General features: G+C 28.9%; 1 protein-coding gene and 1 non-coding gene across 2 annotated transcripts in view; one reads left to right on the forward strand and one right to left on the reverse strand.

Annotated features, from left to right (window-relative positions):
- LOC117180838 overlaps positions 1-14,845 on the forward strand; it is a 33,270-nt gene extending 18,425 nt beyond the window's left edge. The window contains exons 7-10 of the mRNA XM_033373365.1: positions 96-277; positions 3,314-3,476; positions 3,575-3,714; positions 14,173-14,845. Of these exons, the coding sequence (XP_033229256.1) occupies positions 96-277; positions 3,314-3,476; positions 3,575-3,714; positions 14,173-14,526 (839 nt within the window). The 3' untranslated portion in view covers positions 14,527-14,845. The remainder of the gene's footprint in view (positions 1-95; positions 278-3,313; positions 3,477-3,574; positions 3,715-14,172) is intronic.
- On the reverse strand, positions 10,761-10,833 carry Trnar-ucg. The gene has a single exon. It is a non-coding gene; the product is annotated as a tRNA-Arg (tRNA).
- Positions 14,846-18,220: the final 3,375 nt, after the last annotated feature.

Here is an 18,220-nt window from a genome sequence, read left to right on the forward strand (position 1 = left end):
CCAATGTCACTCTTCTGAATCCGCACCTGATAAAAATATACAACTTAAGGAAAAAAATAATTTAGGCTAATTTGCGTATTATATTTTACTTTCAGGCGAAACACGAAAAAAATTGGATTGGTTATTAAACAATTCTCTTCCCTGGTCTGATGTTCTCAAAAATTGGAAGGAAACTTTTGAAGCGAGAACTGAAGGCCATTCTGAACTAGCAATGAAGCAACTTTTTGAATATTATCAAACCTTCCCATGCCTTCGTGAACAGCAAGCAGTTGATTTGGTACTTTCTTTTTAAATTTCCAGTTAGAGGCCATTCATTTTTGTCGATTTGTTTACCTCTCCCCTTCCCGTGTAAGAAATTCGTAACAAAATAGTTTGCCCCCTTCACCCCCGACTAAGTCACGTAATTTTAAAAAATATTTTCATAAATAACTCAATTTAAAATATATATCTTACTAGCACATATATTTAGTTATTTTATATTGTTTATGTGCTTTTCTAAATTTTTCGAAAAGCTTATCATTAAAAACGCTGATAACATTTTTCTTCATTATACCGTTATTATTTTAACAACAATTTAGAAGATTGAAACACTTTTCTAAAGGTTTTAGATATTTTTACTTCCTGTTTAATCTGTCGTTAAGTCTAGAAAAGGAGATCATCAAATCTAAGGATGTATTAACCCTGAAGCGATACACTAGTGCGAATTCGCACCCAAAGTTGTTTCAATTTATTGGCATTTACGCAAACACAGCTGAAGCGGATTATCTCCAAATATATTAAATATATATGTTAAATATGTGTGATATATTTTAGTTGTGTATTATATGTTCAATATATTAAATATTTAATATTAACATTGCAAACAAACCAATTCGCACCAGTGTTCCTTTTAAGTATGCTGGGTTGGAGTGTACCGTTTGAGGGTTAAGGAAATACTGCAAAACGTGATAAACTTAAGAAAAATGTTGATGATTTTTTGTTTAGTAGCAATTTCAAAAAATAAAAAAGAGAATTTATTTTGCTGGATATATTTTTTCAATAGCAGGAAATATTTTACATTCTTTAAAATCTTTTTGAATGCCTTGAAATATTTGACAATATCCTCAAATCTTTGAAATCTTTTGAAATCTCTCAATCCTTGTGAATAAATTATTTGAGGTCTAAATAAAATATTATATAATCTTTTGCAATCCCGTGGAATTACATCAAATCTGATGATGTTCCTCTAAATATTTGAAGTTCTATGAAGTCCTTTGAGGTCCTTTTTTTAAAATAACCTAAAATATTTCCAGTCCTATAAAATCCCTTGGAAAATTGTTAAGCTCCTGAATGAAAACTTTTTGGAATTTTTAAATATATCCTCAAATCCATTGAAATCCTTTCAAATTCGTTGGAAAAATTGAAATTTCTTGTAACATTTAAAAATTTGGAAATTTAATCAAATCTTATGATATATATCTTATCTTATGAAATCTTCAAATTTTTGTAAATAAGTTCTTTGAAATATTTGAAAATCTCATACAATTTTGCGAAATTTATTGAAATCGGATGACATTACTTTACATTTTTTTTATATCTGAAAACTTCATTGGAATCCTTCAAAATGATATTGCTTAAAATATTTGAACTTTTATGGAATCCCTTGAGATCGTGGAAATTCATTGAAATCCCTGTAAAAGCTGTAAAGTAGCTGAGACTGTAAAATCCTTTAAAATTACTAAAATCCTTGAAAAAAATTGATAAAATTTCATGAAGTTCCTTGAAAATCCATTGAAATATTTTGCAAAATGGAAATCTTTCGAAATTGCTTGGAATCGTTTCAGATAATTCAAGGTGTTTCAAAAGATTTACTAAATTTTTACAAATTTTTAACTTTCGAATTTTTTTAAATGTCGCAACATACCCTGAAATATTTTTAAATATATTTAAAATCTTGGGAACTTTTCGAAATCCCTCAATTCTTGTGAAAACATTCTTGAAAATTTCATTAAAATGTCATTAAATTTTTGGAATACCGTCAAATTTAATCAAATCTGATGAAATTCCTTAAAAACTTACAAATTGTTGAATGATTTTGCGGATAGTAGTAATTTCTAAAATTATGAAAACAATTTGTTTTTGTGAACATTTTTTTAAAGATTAATGAAAAAAATACTAATCCCACAATGATGACTTCCTAACCAAACGGAAGAATTTTCAAACAAAAATGTAATTTTCATTTAAACAAATTTTAAATGAATAGTTGAATTTTCAATCAAAATTATGAATCATCAGCCAAAAAAAAACAAAGAATTTTTACGAAAGTATTTTAACTTTAAACCTAGGATTCAGATTTTTTAATAAAAAAGGCGAGTTTACAACAAATAAAGATTTGTAGGTCAAGACAGTAGAAAAATTGTCATTCAAATTCCTGAACTTGGAACAAGAAAGATCAGTTTTCTACCAATGAATACGAGTTTTTAACGAAATTAACAAAGTGGTTCAACTTTTACCGAAGTTGTTTAATTTTTAACTTGAAATAAAAATCTATTATCAGTCCAAAATAAAATATTTACATTTTTAGTTGAAAAAATTAATTTTTCAACAAGGAAACTATACTTCAAGAAAGTAGTTAAATTTTCAACCAATGAAATAAATTTTCAAACCCAAAATTATGAATCTACAACTGATATAGTTAAATTTTCGACCACAAAAATTAATTTTCAACTAAAAAAAAAAAAAAGAATTTTTAACCAAATAAGCAAGGCAAATAAATTATTAATGAGATCATTATATCAGGGTAGACCAAAACTCAATTTACAAATTTCTCTAAATTTACTCTGGCCAATTTTTTATTTTCCCTAACCATTTTCATTCAAATGTCAAAGTCTTAATCTCGTCACATTTCTAACATAAATCTTTCAAATACGGAATAAAAAAATTTCAAAGTGAAATTTAGAAAATTTTAAATTTATTATCTTCAGTGATTTAAAGTGCCTTTTATAGAGATTTCCTGACTTTTCAATATGCTGGTTAAAAATCATTGACTTTTCCCTAATTTTCAATTTTCCGAGCACCCCTTATGCTCCGACCCAGGTCGCTGATCTGTCTCTCTAGAATCAGCCCAGACAAAGAGCTTTACGAAGTAATTACAGTCAAACCTGGATTTAGTGTTTCTGGATTTAATGTTTCTGGATTTAATGTTTCTGAGAATTGACGCCGCGCGATGGGGTTGGGAAGAGGAGCTGCGGGAGGAGGTCACGACCAGTCCCCAAATTGACATTAAATCCGGGTTTTACTGTATTTTTGAATTATATATTATTGTGGATTACAGATTCAAAGCGACTTTGATCAACTTTACAAAAAGAAACCATTCAATTTTACTGAGTCGTGGAATATATTAAAACCTCATCTCATTTCAAAGCTTCAAGCTTGCAAAACGATAAAAACATTAGATGATAAAGCCTATGTTCATTTGCTGCCTTCTTTAACTTCTGGTATGTGTTTTCATTCCAAAACGTGTCTGTGAATCAATATTTAAAAAAAATGTTATTAAAACGAAGATTAAAATCAAATTGTTTCTGTACATTTTCAGAGCAACAAGATGGAGTTATTCTCTTCTTGCTTCCCTATTTAGTACCGTGTGGACGCAGAAAGCGAAGAAACGATGATCAAGAAGAAACACGAAAAATGACATCTAGCGAGCGGAGAGATACATTCATCATCTACATTTCTGTAAGAGAAAGTATTTTACAATTATTCTCGAATTCGTATTTTATTTATTCAGTTCATTTATTGAGTGTCTGGGATCTTTCAGTCGATTGTGGAGGAGTGTGGTACAGGTTGGGAGACTGTATAGATTGGCACACCTTATAGGTTGGGACACTGTATAGGTTAGGGCTCTCGATAGGTTGGGACACTCTTTATGTTGGAATACTGTATAGGTTGGGACACCCTATGGGCTGGACCATTGTATAAGTTGGGACACGGTATAGTCTGGGACACTGAATAGATTGGAACACCTTATAGGTTGGGAAACTTTATAGGTTACGGCACTTAATAGGTTGGGACACTCTGTATGTTCGAATACTGTGTATTTTGGGAAACTCTATAGGCTGGACCACTGTATAGGTTAGGACACTGTATAGATTGGGACACTGTATAGACTGGGACACTTTATATGTTAGGGCACTCTATAGGTTGGTACACTATATGTTGGAATGCTGTTTAGGTCAGGACACTATAGGCTAAACCACTGTATAGCTTGGGACACTGTATAGGCTGGGATACTTTATATTTTAGGGCACTCTATACGTTGGGACCCTATATGTTGGAATACTGTGTAGGTTGGGACACTATAGGCTTAACCATTTTATAGGTTGGGACACTGTATGCACTAAGATGCCTCATAGGTTGGGACATTTTATAGGTCAGGGCACTCGATAGATTGGTACATTCCAGATGTTGCAATACTTACAGGTTGGGACACTATAGGCTGGACCGCTGTATTGGTTAGGACACTGTATAGTTTGGAACCATGTATAGATTGGGACACCTTATAGGTTGGGACACTTTATAGGTTAGGGTACTTTATAGGTTGGGTCAATTTGTATGTTGGAATAATGTATGGGTTAAGACACTATAGGCTGGACCATTGTATAAGTTGGCACACTGTATAGTCTGGGAGACTGTATAGATTTAGACACTTTATAGGCTGGGAAACTATATAGATTATGGCACTCGATAGGTTGGGTCATTCTAGATGTTGCAATACTATATAGTTTGGGACAATCTATAGGCTGGACAACTGTATAGGCTGGGAAACTATATAGATTGGGACACATTATAGGTCGGGACTCTTTATAAGTTAAGACACTCTATAGGTTGGGACACTCTATATGTTGGAATACTGTGTAGGTTGGGGCACTCTATAGGCTGGGCCATTATATAGGCTGGGACACTGTATAGAGTAAGACACCTTATAAGTTGGGACACTATAGGTTAGGGCACTCGATAGGTTGGGACATTATATCTTGAAATACTGTATATGTGGGGACAGTTTATCGGCTGAATTATTGAATAGGTTGGGAAACTGTATAGGTTGGGTCACTGCATAGGCTGGGACACTTTATAGGTTGGGGTATTCTATATGTTTGAATACTGTGTGGGTTGGGGCACTCTATAGGCTGGGACACTGTATAGATTACGACACCTTATAGTTAGGGACACTATAGGTTAGGGCACTTGATAGGTTGGGACACTATATGTTGAAATACTGTATATTTTGGGACAGCTTATCGGCTGGATCATTGTATAGATTGGGAAACTGTATAGGTTGGATCACTGTATAGGCTGGGACACTTTATAGATTGGGGCACATTATAGGTCGGGACACTTTATAGATTGAGGCACTCTATATGTTTTGGAATACTGTGTAGATTGGGGCACTCTATAGGTTGGGACATTATATCTTGAAATACTGTATATGTGGGGACAGTTTATCGGCTGGATTATTGTATAGGTTGGGAAACTGTATAGGTTGGGTCACTGTATAGACTGGGACACTTTATAGGTTGGGCTATTCTATATGTTTAAATACTGTGTAGGTTGGGGCACTCTATAGGCTGGGACACTGTATAGATTACGACACCTTATTATTAGGGACACTATAGGTTAGGGCACTTGATAGGTTGGGACACTATATGTTGAAATACTGTATATTTTGGGACAGCTTATCGGCTGGATCATTGTATAGATTGGAAAACTGTATAGGTTGGATCACTGTATAGGTTGGGACACTTTATAGATTGGGGCACATTATAGGTCGGGACACTTTATAGATTGAGGCACTCTATATGTTTTGGAATACTGTGTAGGTTGGGGCACTCTATAGGTTCGCCATTATATAGGCTGGGACACTGTATAGAGTAAGACACCTTATAGTTTGGGACACTATAGGTTAGAGCACTCGATAGGTTGGGACATTATATCTTGAAATACTGTACATGTGGGGACAGTTTATCGGCTGGATTATTGTATAGGTTGGGAAACTATATAGACTGGGACACTTTATAGGTTGGGGTATTCTATATGTTTGAATACTGTGTAGGTTGGGGCACTCTATTTTGGGACACTGTATAGATTACGACACCTTATAGTTAGGGACACTATAGGTTAGGGCACTTGATAGGTTGGGACACTATATGTTGAAATACTGTATATTTTGGGACAGCTTATCGGCTGGATCATTGTATAGGTTGGGAAACTGTATAGGTTGGGTCACTGTATAGGCTGGGACACTTTATAGATTGGGGCACATTATGGGTCGGGACACTTTATAGATTGAGGTACTCTATATGTTTTGGAATACTGTGTAGGCTGGGCCACTCTATAGGCTGGGCCATTATATAGGCTGGGACACTGTATAGATTAAGACACCTTATAGGTTGGGGCACTATAGGTTAGGGCACTCGATAGGTTGGGACATTATATCTTGAAATGCTGTATATGTGGGGACAGTGTATCGGCTGGATTATTGTATAGGTTGGGAAACTGTATAGGTTGGGTCACTGTATAGGCTGGGACACTTTATAGGTTGGGGTATTCTATATGTTTGAATACTGTGTAGGTTGGGGCACTCTATAGGCTGGGCCATTATATAGGCTGGGACACTGTATAGAATAAGACACCTTATACGTTGGGACACTATAGGTTAGAGCACTCGATAGGTTGGGACACTATATATTGAAATACTGTATATGTAGGGACACTTTATAGGCTGGATAATTGTAAAGGCTGGGAAACCGTATAGGTTGGATCACTATATAGGTTGGAACACTGTATAGGTTGGGCTACTGTATAGGTTGGGACACTGAATAGGTTTGGGCAGCACGTGTTTTTCCATTTCTTTGTACTGATGCCCCCTGTTATTACTGTCATATATCATTATCCATAGTAATACTAATATGTCACAATAATAGTAGGTGGCACCAGTTTAAAAAAAATGGGGAAAATGCGCTGTTCCAACCTATACAGCAGCGATTCCCAAACCTTTTTATGCACTTTCTGGGGAGCGGCAGGGGCCCCACCCTCAAATTTTTTCACAATACTGGAACCCAAGTGAGACACTGGACGCTAGTCGTTCGTGCTCGGTTGCTTGCTTCGCTGACCTTTTCGTTGTCAGAGAATTAGAGCTGGTTGAGAAAAATGAAAAGTTGGTTAAATATTAATCAATAGAATTTTAATAAGTTTCGTTAGATTTGTTAAATTATCAAATAAACATTTAAAAAAGGTAGAAGAAGATCGGATAATAACTTCAAGAGTTATCGCACTTTTGTTGCATTCACAAGATTTGTAAATATTTCATTTATTAGTTCGGATATTAACCGATTTTCAAAAACTTTATTTTTATTTTCTTTAAATTATATCACGAAATTCATTCAACCAATTGAAATTTAATTGAGCTAAGTCTTTATAATTTCAGTTATTGCAAGTTCATAACAATGAAAGGGTCATTCGTGGTAGGTACACGAAAGTAGTGGAAAGTAGCCTTCTGCTCGCAGCGGGGAGCCTGCCTAGCTGCCCGGCCCGGGGCGGCATCCCCCTGCCGGCGGCAGCCTTATCGGCCGGCGGCACTAGTTTGGGAATCGCTGCTATACAGTGACCCATCCTATACAACAGTCCCATACTATTTCTCCTAAAATCATGGATCATCGGCAGTGGTGTAGTGTTAAAATAAAAAGTGGCCTGGCGATTCTTTCCATAAAGGGGTGGGGACTAAAACCTTAGGTTGGTGAAAAAGGGGGTGGGGTTTTTTTTTTAAAGATGCAATTGTTTGGTTGAAATATCAAATGATACATGCTTCATTGAGAATCTTTTTTTTGTTGAAAATTCGATTGGTTCACTTCAAGTTAAACTTCTGTTAACAAAAATTTAATTAAGCTTTCATAATTATAGTTAAAAATTCCGAATATTTGCTTCTAAATTTACTAAAAATAAAAATTGTACGGTTATATAGAAAATTCATATTTTTGGCTTTAACTCGACAATTTCGTAGAAAATGAAACTATTTTATTGAATACTAAACTTTTTTTGTTAAGAACATATTCCTGCGAAAAAAATTCGAATTTTTTGTAGATACTTCCTCTTTTTGGCTTAAAAATTAAATAATTTTCTTCGAAATTAAAAAAAAATTTACAAAATTCGTCTTTTTTATAGAAAATTAATTTTCTTGTTCGAAAATGTATCTTTTTGGTTGACAATTTAACAATCTTTTTGTTCAATTTTTGTCATCACAGTTTTTATCTGGAAATTTAACTATTTCATTTTTGGTTCGAAATTTTTACTGTATATTGATTTCGTTAAATATTCAACGATATTGGTAGAAAATTCATGTATTTTGTTAAAAACTCGAATTTCTGGATAAAAAAAACTTATCTCCTTTTTAAAAAATTTATCTAAAAATTCATTAAAAATTATACTGTTGAGTTAAATTTTCAACTATTTTTTCGGAAACTCGTCTTTTTAGAGGAAATTTCATTTATTTGGTTGTTATTACAACTGTTTGGTTGAAAATTATTGAAATAATATTAATAATTATAAATAATTAAATAGTAATAATTAAATAATGAAAAAGATTAGAGGAAATTAAACCATTAACTTAAATTAAATAGAATTACTAAATTTGATTAAATAATTTGAAAAATTAAATAATTAAATTAAAATATAATTATAAATTTTTTTCAATTAGTATTTTTCTTTGAAAATTCATCTCTTTAAGTAGAACATCTTTTTTGTTTGAAAATGCAATTACTTCAATGAAAATGCAATATATTTCACTTTGAAGTCTTAGAAATTTAAAGTACTTCGTATTGATATTAATATGTTATCTACATTTATTTTATTTAATGGCATTAATAAACGTAAAATCCGTTTTTAGCCAATGCAAATTTGTAATTGGCAATTCCCAAATAAGATTTTTTTATTCTATAGATTTGTTTCTAAAAGATAATACATATTTATATTGTAAATAATTCGTTAATAATGGAGGAAATACTTCTATTCTTTACTTTTTCCCCAAATTTAAGAAAAAAAAATACTAAAGGATTCTATTCATAACCCTTTCACAAAATTTATTTCTGAATGTTTCTAAGCATTATCGATAAAAGAACAAGTTTTCATTTTGCTAGCACACCATAATTTGCAAAGTTTTTCAGACTTTCAAAAAAAATAAGAAATATCAAATTATGGCAAAAAGACATAAAATATCTTAATTATTATTTAAGCTTTGATTTTATGCCATTTTTTCTGTGTAGGATTTGAAAAACTAGTCACGAAACTTTTGAATTGTTTCATAATATATTTCGAAATTTTAGAAATTTTAAAAAGATTATAAAATAATTTAAAATTAGACCAAATTTCATTCAAAATGTAGTTCAAGAGAATAAAAAAATTTGCTGAAGATTTCTGGGAAAATTTTAAATGATTTTTTATTGCAAAAAACTTATTTTAAGAGAATATTTAAAAATATTTTCGAAGCAATCTAAAATATTTTTAAAAAATAGTCAAAAAAGAATCTAAAAGATTTTAAAGCAATTTTTTTAATTTTGCAAAACTTTTAAATCTTTAGGAAAAATTCCAATCATTTTAAAAATATTTAGAAGTTTGTAAAAAAATTCACAAAGATTTAAAATTTGAAAAGTTTTTTTTTTAACTCTAAACAAAAGCGTGGTTTTTGAAGATTTTGAAATAAAATTTGAAATTTTTAAAAATATTTAAAAAAGTTTTAGGATTGAAAAATTAATGGTAAGAAAAGATTTGAAAAGATTTGAAAACATTATAAAAGATTTTCAAAATAGGAAAATACTGTTCTCGGAAGATTTTAAGCCAATTTTAGGGATAATTCGTATCAGTTTAAAAAATATTTAGGAATTTTTGAAGTTTTGAATAGATTAAAAATACTTGCTAACTTCGAACAACTTATAAAATTTTTTTTTTAATTATCAAGCGTGAAAAAGTCCTAAATATATTTTAAAAATTTTTTCTTAAATAAAAAAATGAAGGAACAAACCTAGAAAATAAATAGTTGTTTGTAATTTGTATTCTGCATTAAAAAATATTTTTTGCTTCAAATTATAATTTACCTAATTTTTTTTCTTGAGTAAAAAATCTTGTTTGCTTGAAAATACTATTTTCTTGAAAATTCATCCCTTTAGATGAATTCTAACCTTTTTGATTGAAAATAAAAATATTTTTTAGTTTTAATATCAACTGCATAATATTTTTCGTGCTGAATTCGTATTCTTTTGTTGAAAATTCAAATTCTAGGTTAATCATTAAACTACTTTGTTAAAAAATTTACTTTAGGAACTGTTTCACGATAATCAAAAAAAATTCTTTCTCGACTGAGAAATCCTTTTTGGGTTGAAAATTGAAACTATTTGGTGAAAAATTCGGTTTTTAGATGAAGAATTAATCTATTTTGGTTAATAATTTCATAATTTTGTTAAAAATGCATATTTCTCGATAGAATAATTAATCCATTTCTTTTAAAACTCATATTTTTTTATCAAAGAATGAAGTTGTTACAAATTATTATTATTATTACTTTTTTTTGGTTCAGCATTCAACTATTTTGCTGAAAATTAACTGTTTTCTTGACATTTTGGCTTGGCATATCTTGATTTAGTTCATTTTAAATAAAAAAATATATATTTTCCCTAATATTTTCGAAAAATAGTTCTTGAATATTGTGTTCAAGGTATAAGTATAAAAAAAAATTTCGACCGTGACAGGACTCGAACCTGCAATCTTCGGATTCGAAGTCCGACGCCTTATCCATTAGGCCACACGGTCTGATCGAACGTCTGGTCGAAAAGTCTGCCAAAAAATTGTACTTCCAGCAAAAGTTGTTTCTTTTTCAACGAAATATTATAATTTTCAAACCAAAAGAAAAATGTAAAATAAAACAATTGAACTTTGAAGAAAAACGTTCATTTTTAGGGAAATTGTTCATTTACATAAAAAAATTCATTTTAAAACAAAAGAGATAAAAACTCCAACAAAATACTTAAAATCTCAACCAAATAGATGCATTTTCAATAAATAAAAAAAAATGGAACAGTTTTTTCAGATCTTTAAGGTTATATAAATATAATTTTCCTACGTTTCTTGATAAAATTCAACATGATATTTGATGATACCAGATATGTGGAAAAAGTTTCTAAAAAATATCTAAACATTTTTTTTTTTATTTTACAGGAATTTACCAACTTTAAGGAAAAATTTAGAAGAAGTTTAAAAAATTGTTAACGATTTTTTTATCTCTTCAAAATTTCTAAAATTCCTACATAGCTTTTAAAATTACTCGAATTGTTCTAAAATCTTGTGGATCCATTTTTGACAATTTTGGAAACTTTTTGCAATTTTTTATAATCATTTTAAATACGAATTTTTCCGAAAAATCTGAATTTTTTTTAATGTCTGAATGTACTCAATTAGAATTTAAAAAAAAATTGTTTGAAAACCTTTTTTAATTTTCTCTTAAAGATCATTTTTCAGAATTAAAAATCATTTCAAATTTTCACACGAATATTGAGAAAATTCTGTTTTTTTTTTCAAACTTGGCAGATTTTCTAAACCTTCTAATCTTCCAAAATTATTTTTTTCTGATATTTCTTTCAAGTCTGCAAAATTAGAAAAATTGTCTTTAAAATCTATCAGTTTCTTCTTTGAGAAGTTTTGAAATCTTTTGTAATATTTTTAAATAATCTCTTGAAATTAATTTTTCGAAATCAAAAATTATTTGAACCTTTTAGATCAAAAAATGAAATAAACGTTTGTAATACATGTAAAAAATAATAGCCATTTCATTTTTTATTAGCGAACCATTAAGAAAGAATGCCGAATCATAAGTGATAAAATCCTCATTTTTTTGCGAACATAAGTGGTCTTTGTGAAATATTTTGAAATCTTTTTGAAATTTGTTGTAATCGTTTAAAATCATTCGAATATTTAAAATCTTTGTTAAATATTTTGAAATCTTCTAAATAATTTTAATATCACTTAAAATATTTTTGAATTTTTCTTTAATCTTTGAAATTTGTTGTAGTGTACCCTTGATGAAATCTTTGAAATATTTTTGAAATCTTTCTTTATCCTTTGCTCGTGAAATATTGTATGTTTATTTGAATTCATTAAAATATTTTGAAATCTTTAAAACTTGTGTACTCTACCCTTCGTGAAATCTTTTGAAATCCTTATAAATTCTTTAAAATATTTGTGAAATCTTTTGTAATCGTTTGAAATCACTCGAATTTTTTTAATAATTTGAAATCCTTGAAATATGGTAGATTGTACCTTTTTTTGAAATCTTTTGTATTTGTTCCAAATCATTGGAATATTTAAATCTTTGTGATATCTTACAAAATCCTCTAAAAAAATTGAAATTGTTTGAAATCTTTTTAAAGTTTTGCAATAGTTGAAATCTGGTGTACTTTTTTCTGTATATATCTTTTTGAAACCTTTGATATTCTTGAAATCTTTTGAAATCCTAAAAAATTGTTTGAAATATTTTAAAATCTTTTAAAATCTTTTATACTTCTTTAAAATCATTCAAAGCTTTTGAAATCTTCTCACAAAATTGGAAATCGTTGAATTTTTTTTAATGTTATGAAATCTTTGAAATCTGGTGTACTTTACTGAAAGCCAAACGGAAATCATGGATATTCTTGAAATCTTTTTAAATTCCCAAGAATTCTTTAGAGTATTTGTGAATTTTTTTTTATTTCTTTAAAATCATTGAAATATTTAAAATCTTTTGAAATCTTCGCAATAAAATTTTTAATCGTTCAAAAACATTGAAATGTTGTGAAAACTTTTATATCTGACGTACATGTTTGCGTATATTACCCTCGTAGAAATCTTTTTAATTCTTTCGTGTTCTTTTAAAATCATTGAAATATCTAAAATATTATAAAATCTTCAAAAAAAATTTGGAAAGCATTTTAAATGTTTAAAATTTTATGAAATACTTGAAACTATTTTAATTCTTCTGATATCACCTGAAAAATCTTTGAAATTCTTGAAATCTTTGTGAAATCTTTCTTAAATCTTTGCTCTTAAAATCTTTTTTATTCGTTGAAATCATTGAATTATTTGAAATATTTCAAATCTTCTGGAATGTTTTGAAATCTTTTGAATTCTTCTGGAATGTATTGAAATCTTTTAAATCTTTATATTTTTAAAATTGTTGTAAAATTGTTGTGAAATCTGTATTTTGCATCGAAATTTTCAACTTATCACTTTTATAATGTGTAAGTTGAATACTACAACAAAATTTATACTTCAATATTCTGTATTAGCAGAGACGAAATTAAAAACTTATAAAATTAATCAGAATATTAAAGTATGTTCTTCGCCATCTAAAAAATAATTAGTATAGTCTACAAATGTGCCTTGATATCTATTTATTAATTCTGTAATAAAAAAAAGTTAAATTATATCTAAATAAATAAACAACTATTCAGTACCAAGATTTTTTCTAAACGAGATGTTTCTTTCATAATAAACTAAAATATTTAAATTCTCTTCCCATTTCAATAAAATTACTGTTTTAAGAGCTGAACAAAAATTGAAATTCAAGGTTCTCGTGAGGGTTTCAAGGTCGCTGGACACCCTGACACCTTGAAATCTTCAAAACTTAATATTATTATTTTTTTTTAAATAAAACCTAAACCATTTCAAATTTTGGCAGAAATCTTTTTAAAAATTCAATATCCTCAAATCTTTTATAATTATTAAAAAAAAATTAATTTTTTTTTAATTCTTCCAAATGAGCTTTTGCCCATAATTCAATCTGTCTGATCTCTTCAAGTATGTAAGAAAGTTCCCAAGTTATAGTTGTGGTATGGAAATTTTCTCTTCTGTAAATAATGTTTAGAAACATTTAGAAATGAGTTTTAGGATGAATTAAAATTATTTATTTAACAATTTTGACATACAAAGTGAATGCTGCAGAAAATTCATAAATTAAAACTCTTACGTAATCGGTTCATAATAGCCCCCCCCCCCCACATAATAGACCATACCGTAACACGACCCCCCCCCTTTATTGTTGCTAACGTAAATTAATTTATTCAAGAAACTTTCAGAGTGACCGTGAATTTAAAAAAATATTTTTTGGAATGATTACAGTCCGCTGCGGATGTTGATTCAACCCTAAAGAAAAAAAGTGAAGACTTAAAAAGAACCGGACGAACATTGCACCCAACACCAGTGGGTGTGGGATCAGTTATGGGCGTAAAAGCAGCATATGTGGTAGTCAACGATATCAAATATGAAGTTTCATCACTCTTGAATGCGATTGACTTGTCCTACAAAATTTATTACGCAGCCCACTGTGATTTTCCAGAAAGCTGTCATAGCTTATGGCTTTTTATGCAAAAAGCTATGTTCGATATACATTATCCCACTGATAGGGCTACTCCTTCATTGCACGCTTTGGTTGGAGAAGCAAGACGCGTTATTGATTCGAAAAGTAGCACTTAAAGTAGTACTTTATAATTTTCCTTTTTTTTAGATTCAAAATTATTTTTTCTTTTTAAAAATCTTCGTTATTTATACGGACAAAAAATATTTTTTTATTCATTATGACTCAAAAACTGTTTTCTAAAAGTTGAGACCCTCTCTATTATTACGCATTCATCCATAGTAGCACTTTCTAATATTCATTTTTTTTTCTGATTCAACATTGTATTTTCATTTCAGTTCTTCGTTATTTGTACGCACAAAAAAATTTTTTTTATGTATCTTGACAAAAACTGTTCACTAAAAATTGAGAACCTCTGTATTATTACGTTCTCCTCCATAGTAGCACTTTCTAATTTTTATTTTTTTATGTTTTCCTAAAGCTAACATTGTCCTTTTATTTCAAAGTTTTGCGTTATTTGTACGCACAAAAGATATTTTTTAATTTATGCTAATTCAAAAACTGTTCTCTAAAAGTTGAGACCCTCTCTATTATTTCGTTCTCATCCATAGTAGCACTTTCTAATTACATATTTTTCTAAAGTCAATACTTTCTTTGCATTTCGAAGTTCTTCGTTATTTGAAAGCACACAATATATTTTTTTATGTATCTTGACTCAAACACTGTTCTCTAAAAGTGGAGAACCTTTCTATTATTACGTTCTCATCCATAGTAGCACTTAATAATTTTTTTTCTAAATTCATCATTGTATTTTCATTTTAGTTCTTCGTTATTTTTATGCACAAAAAAATATATATTTTTTAATCGTGTTGACTCAAAAACTGTTCTCTAAAAGTTGAGAACCTTTCAATTATTACGTTCTCATCCATAACAGCACTTTCTAATTTTCATTTGTTTCTAAATTCAATATTTTCTTTACATTTCAAAGTTCTTCGTCATTTGAGAGCACAATATTTTTGTTTATTTATGTTGACTCCAAAACTCTTCTATAAAAGTTGAGAACCTTTAAATTATTACGCTCTCATCCATAGTAGCATTTATTCTTTTTTTTCTAAATTCAACATTGTATTTTCAATTTAGTTCTTCGTTATTTGTACGCACAAAAAATTGACTTTTTTTATTTATGTTGACTCAAAAAGTCTTCTCTAAAAGTTGAGAACCTTTCAATTATAACGTTCTCATCCATAGTAGCACTTAATAATTTTTTTTCTAAATTCATGATTATATTTTCATTTCCGTTTTTCGTTATTTTTACGCACTGAAAAAATATATATTTTTTTATTTATTTTGACTCAAAAACCGTTCTCTAAAAGTTGAGAACCTTTCAATTATTACGTTCTCATCCATAACAGCACTTTCTAATTTTCAGTTTTTTTCTAAATTCAATATTTTCTTTATATTTCAAAGTTCTTCGTCATTTGAGAGCACAACATTTTTGTTTATTTATGTTGACTCCAAAACTCTTCTATAAAAGTTGAGAACCTTTAAATTATTACGCTCTCATCCATAGTAGCACTTTTTAATTTTAATTTTTTTTCTGAAGTCAATACATTCTTTGCATTTCGAAGTTCTTCGTTATTTGAAAGCACAGAATATATTTTTTTATGTATCTTGACTCAAACAATGTTCTCTAAAAGTTGAGAACCTTTCTATTATTACGCTCTCATCCATAGAAGCACTTATTATTTTTTTTTTCTAAATTCATCATTGTATTTTCATTTCCGTTTTTCGTTATTTTTACGCACTGAAAAAAAATATATATTTGATTTATTTTGACTCAAAAACTGTTCCGTACAAGTTGAGAACCTTTCAATTATTATGTTCTCATTCATAGCAGCGCATTCTAATTTTTGTTTTTTTCTAAATTCAATATTTTCTTTAGATTTCAAAGTTCTTCGTGATTTGAAAGCATAAATCATTTATGTTGACTCTAAAAGTGTTCTGCTAAAGTTGAAAACTGACTATTATCACGTTCTCATCCATATCAGCACTTTCTAATTTTCATTTTTTTTCTGAAGTCAATATTTTCATATATTTTAAAGTTCTTCGTTATTTAAAAGCAAAAAAAACATTTTTTCATGTATCTTGTCTCAAAGACTGTTCTCTAAAAGTTGAGAACCTTGCTATTATTACGTTCTCATCCATAGTAGCATTTATTAATTTTTTTTTCTAAATTCATCATTGTATTTTCATTTCAGTTCTTCGTTATTCGTACGCACAAAAAAATATATTTTTTTAAATCTTATTGACTTAAAAACTGTTCTCTAAAAGTTGAGAACCTTTCAATTATTACGTTCTCATCCATAACAGCACTTTCTAATTTTCATTTTTTTCTAAATTCAATATTTTCTTTACATTTCAAAGTTCTTCGCCATTTGAAAGCACAACATTTTTGTTTATTGATGTTGACTCAAAAACTGTTCTCTAAAAGTTGAGAACCTTTCAATTATTACGTTCTCATCCATAAAAGCACTTTCTAATTTTCATTTTTTTCTAAATTCAATATTTTCATTACATTTCAAAGTTCTTCGTTATTTGAAAGCACAACATTTTTGTTTATTTATGTTGACTCAAAAACTCTCCTATAAAAGTTGAGAACCTTTCAATTATTACGCTCTCATCCATAGTAGCACTTTCTAATTTTCATTTTTTTATTTTTTCATAAAGTCAACATTATGCTTTTATTTCAAATTTTTGCATTATTTGTACGCACAAAAGATTTTTTTTTAACTTATTTATGTTGATTCAAAAACTATTCTCTAAAAGTTGAGACCCTTTCTATTATCACATTCTCATCCGTAGTAGCTCTTTCTAATTTGCATTTTTTTTCTAAATTCCATATTGTCTTTGCATTTCAAAGTTCTTCGTTATTTGTACGCACAAAAGATATTTTTTATGTATCTTGAATTAAAAATCTACTCTTAAAGTTGAGAACCTTCCAATTATTACGTGCTCATCCATAGCAGCACATTTTAATTTTTATTTTTTTTTTCTAAATTCAATATTTGTTTTAGATTTCTAAGTTCTTCGTTATTTGAAAGCACAAAATGTTTGTTTATTTATGTTGACTCAAAAACTGTTTTCTAAAATTTGAGACCCTCTCTATTATCACGTTCCCAACCATAGTAGCACTTTTTATTTTTCATTTTTTTACCAATTTCAACACTTTCTTTTATCTTAGTTCTTCGTTATTTGTACGCAAAATTTTTTTAAATTATGTTGACTCAAAAACTTTTCCCTAAAAGTTGAGACCCTCTCTATTATTATGTATTCATCCATAGGAGTGTAAAGAATAGTCTTAAGTTTAAGTCCATACATTTTTAAGAGACACTGACTGACACTAATATTGCTAGTAATAAAAGCGCTTGTAAATAGAGATTACTAAAATAAAATTTTGTAATTGATTTAAATTCAACGATTTTATTGCTTCATTTACTTTCCTTTAAACATTTTGTTATAAATTTTAAGCAAATTTTATGCGTGTTGTAATCGAATCGGAATATGTATACCGTTTCGCGAGTTTATTATAAATGTTTTTTTTTTCAGTTTCTAGAAATGCAAATAATATTGCAAGATATTCTTAAATATATTAGCACGGACGGTTAATTAAATAATTAAATAATACAAAAAACAATTTTCAAAAAAGTAGATGAATTACACAGGCCCACAAAAAAAAACAAAAGTGTCTGTGCAATTGACCAGACCTATATATTCTTATGTATTTTTCGACGCTGAATCCGAATTTGCAATAAA

The sequence above is a fragment of the Belonocnema kinseyi genome, chromosome 9, assembly GCF_010883055.1.
Source record: "Belonocnema kinseyi isolate 2016_QV_RU_SX_M_011 chromosome 9, B_treatae_v1, whole genome shotgun sequence".
NCBI classification, from domain to species: Eukaryota; Metazoa; Arthropoda; class Insecta; order Hymenoptera; family Cynipidae; genus Belonocnema; species Belonocnema kinseyi.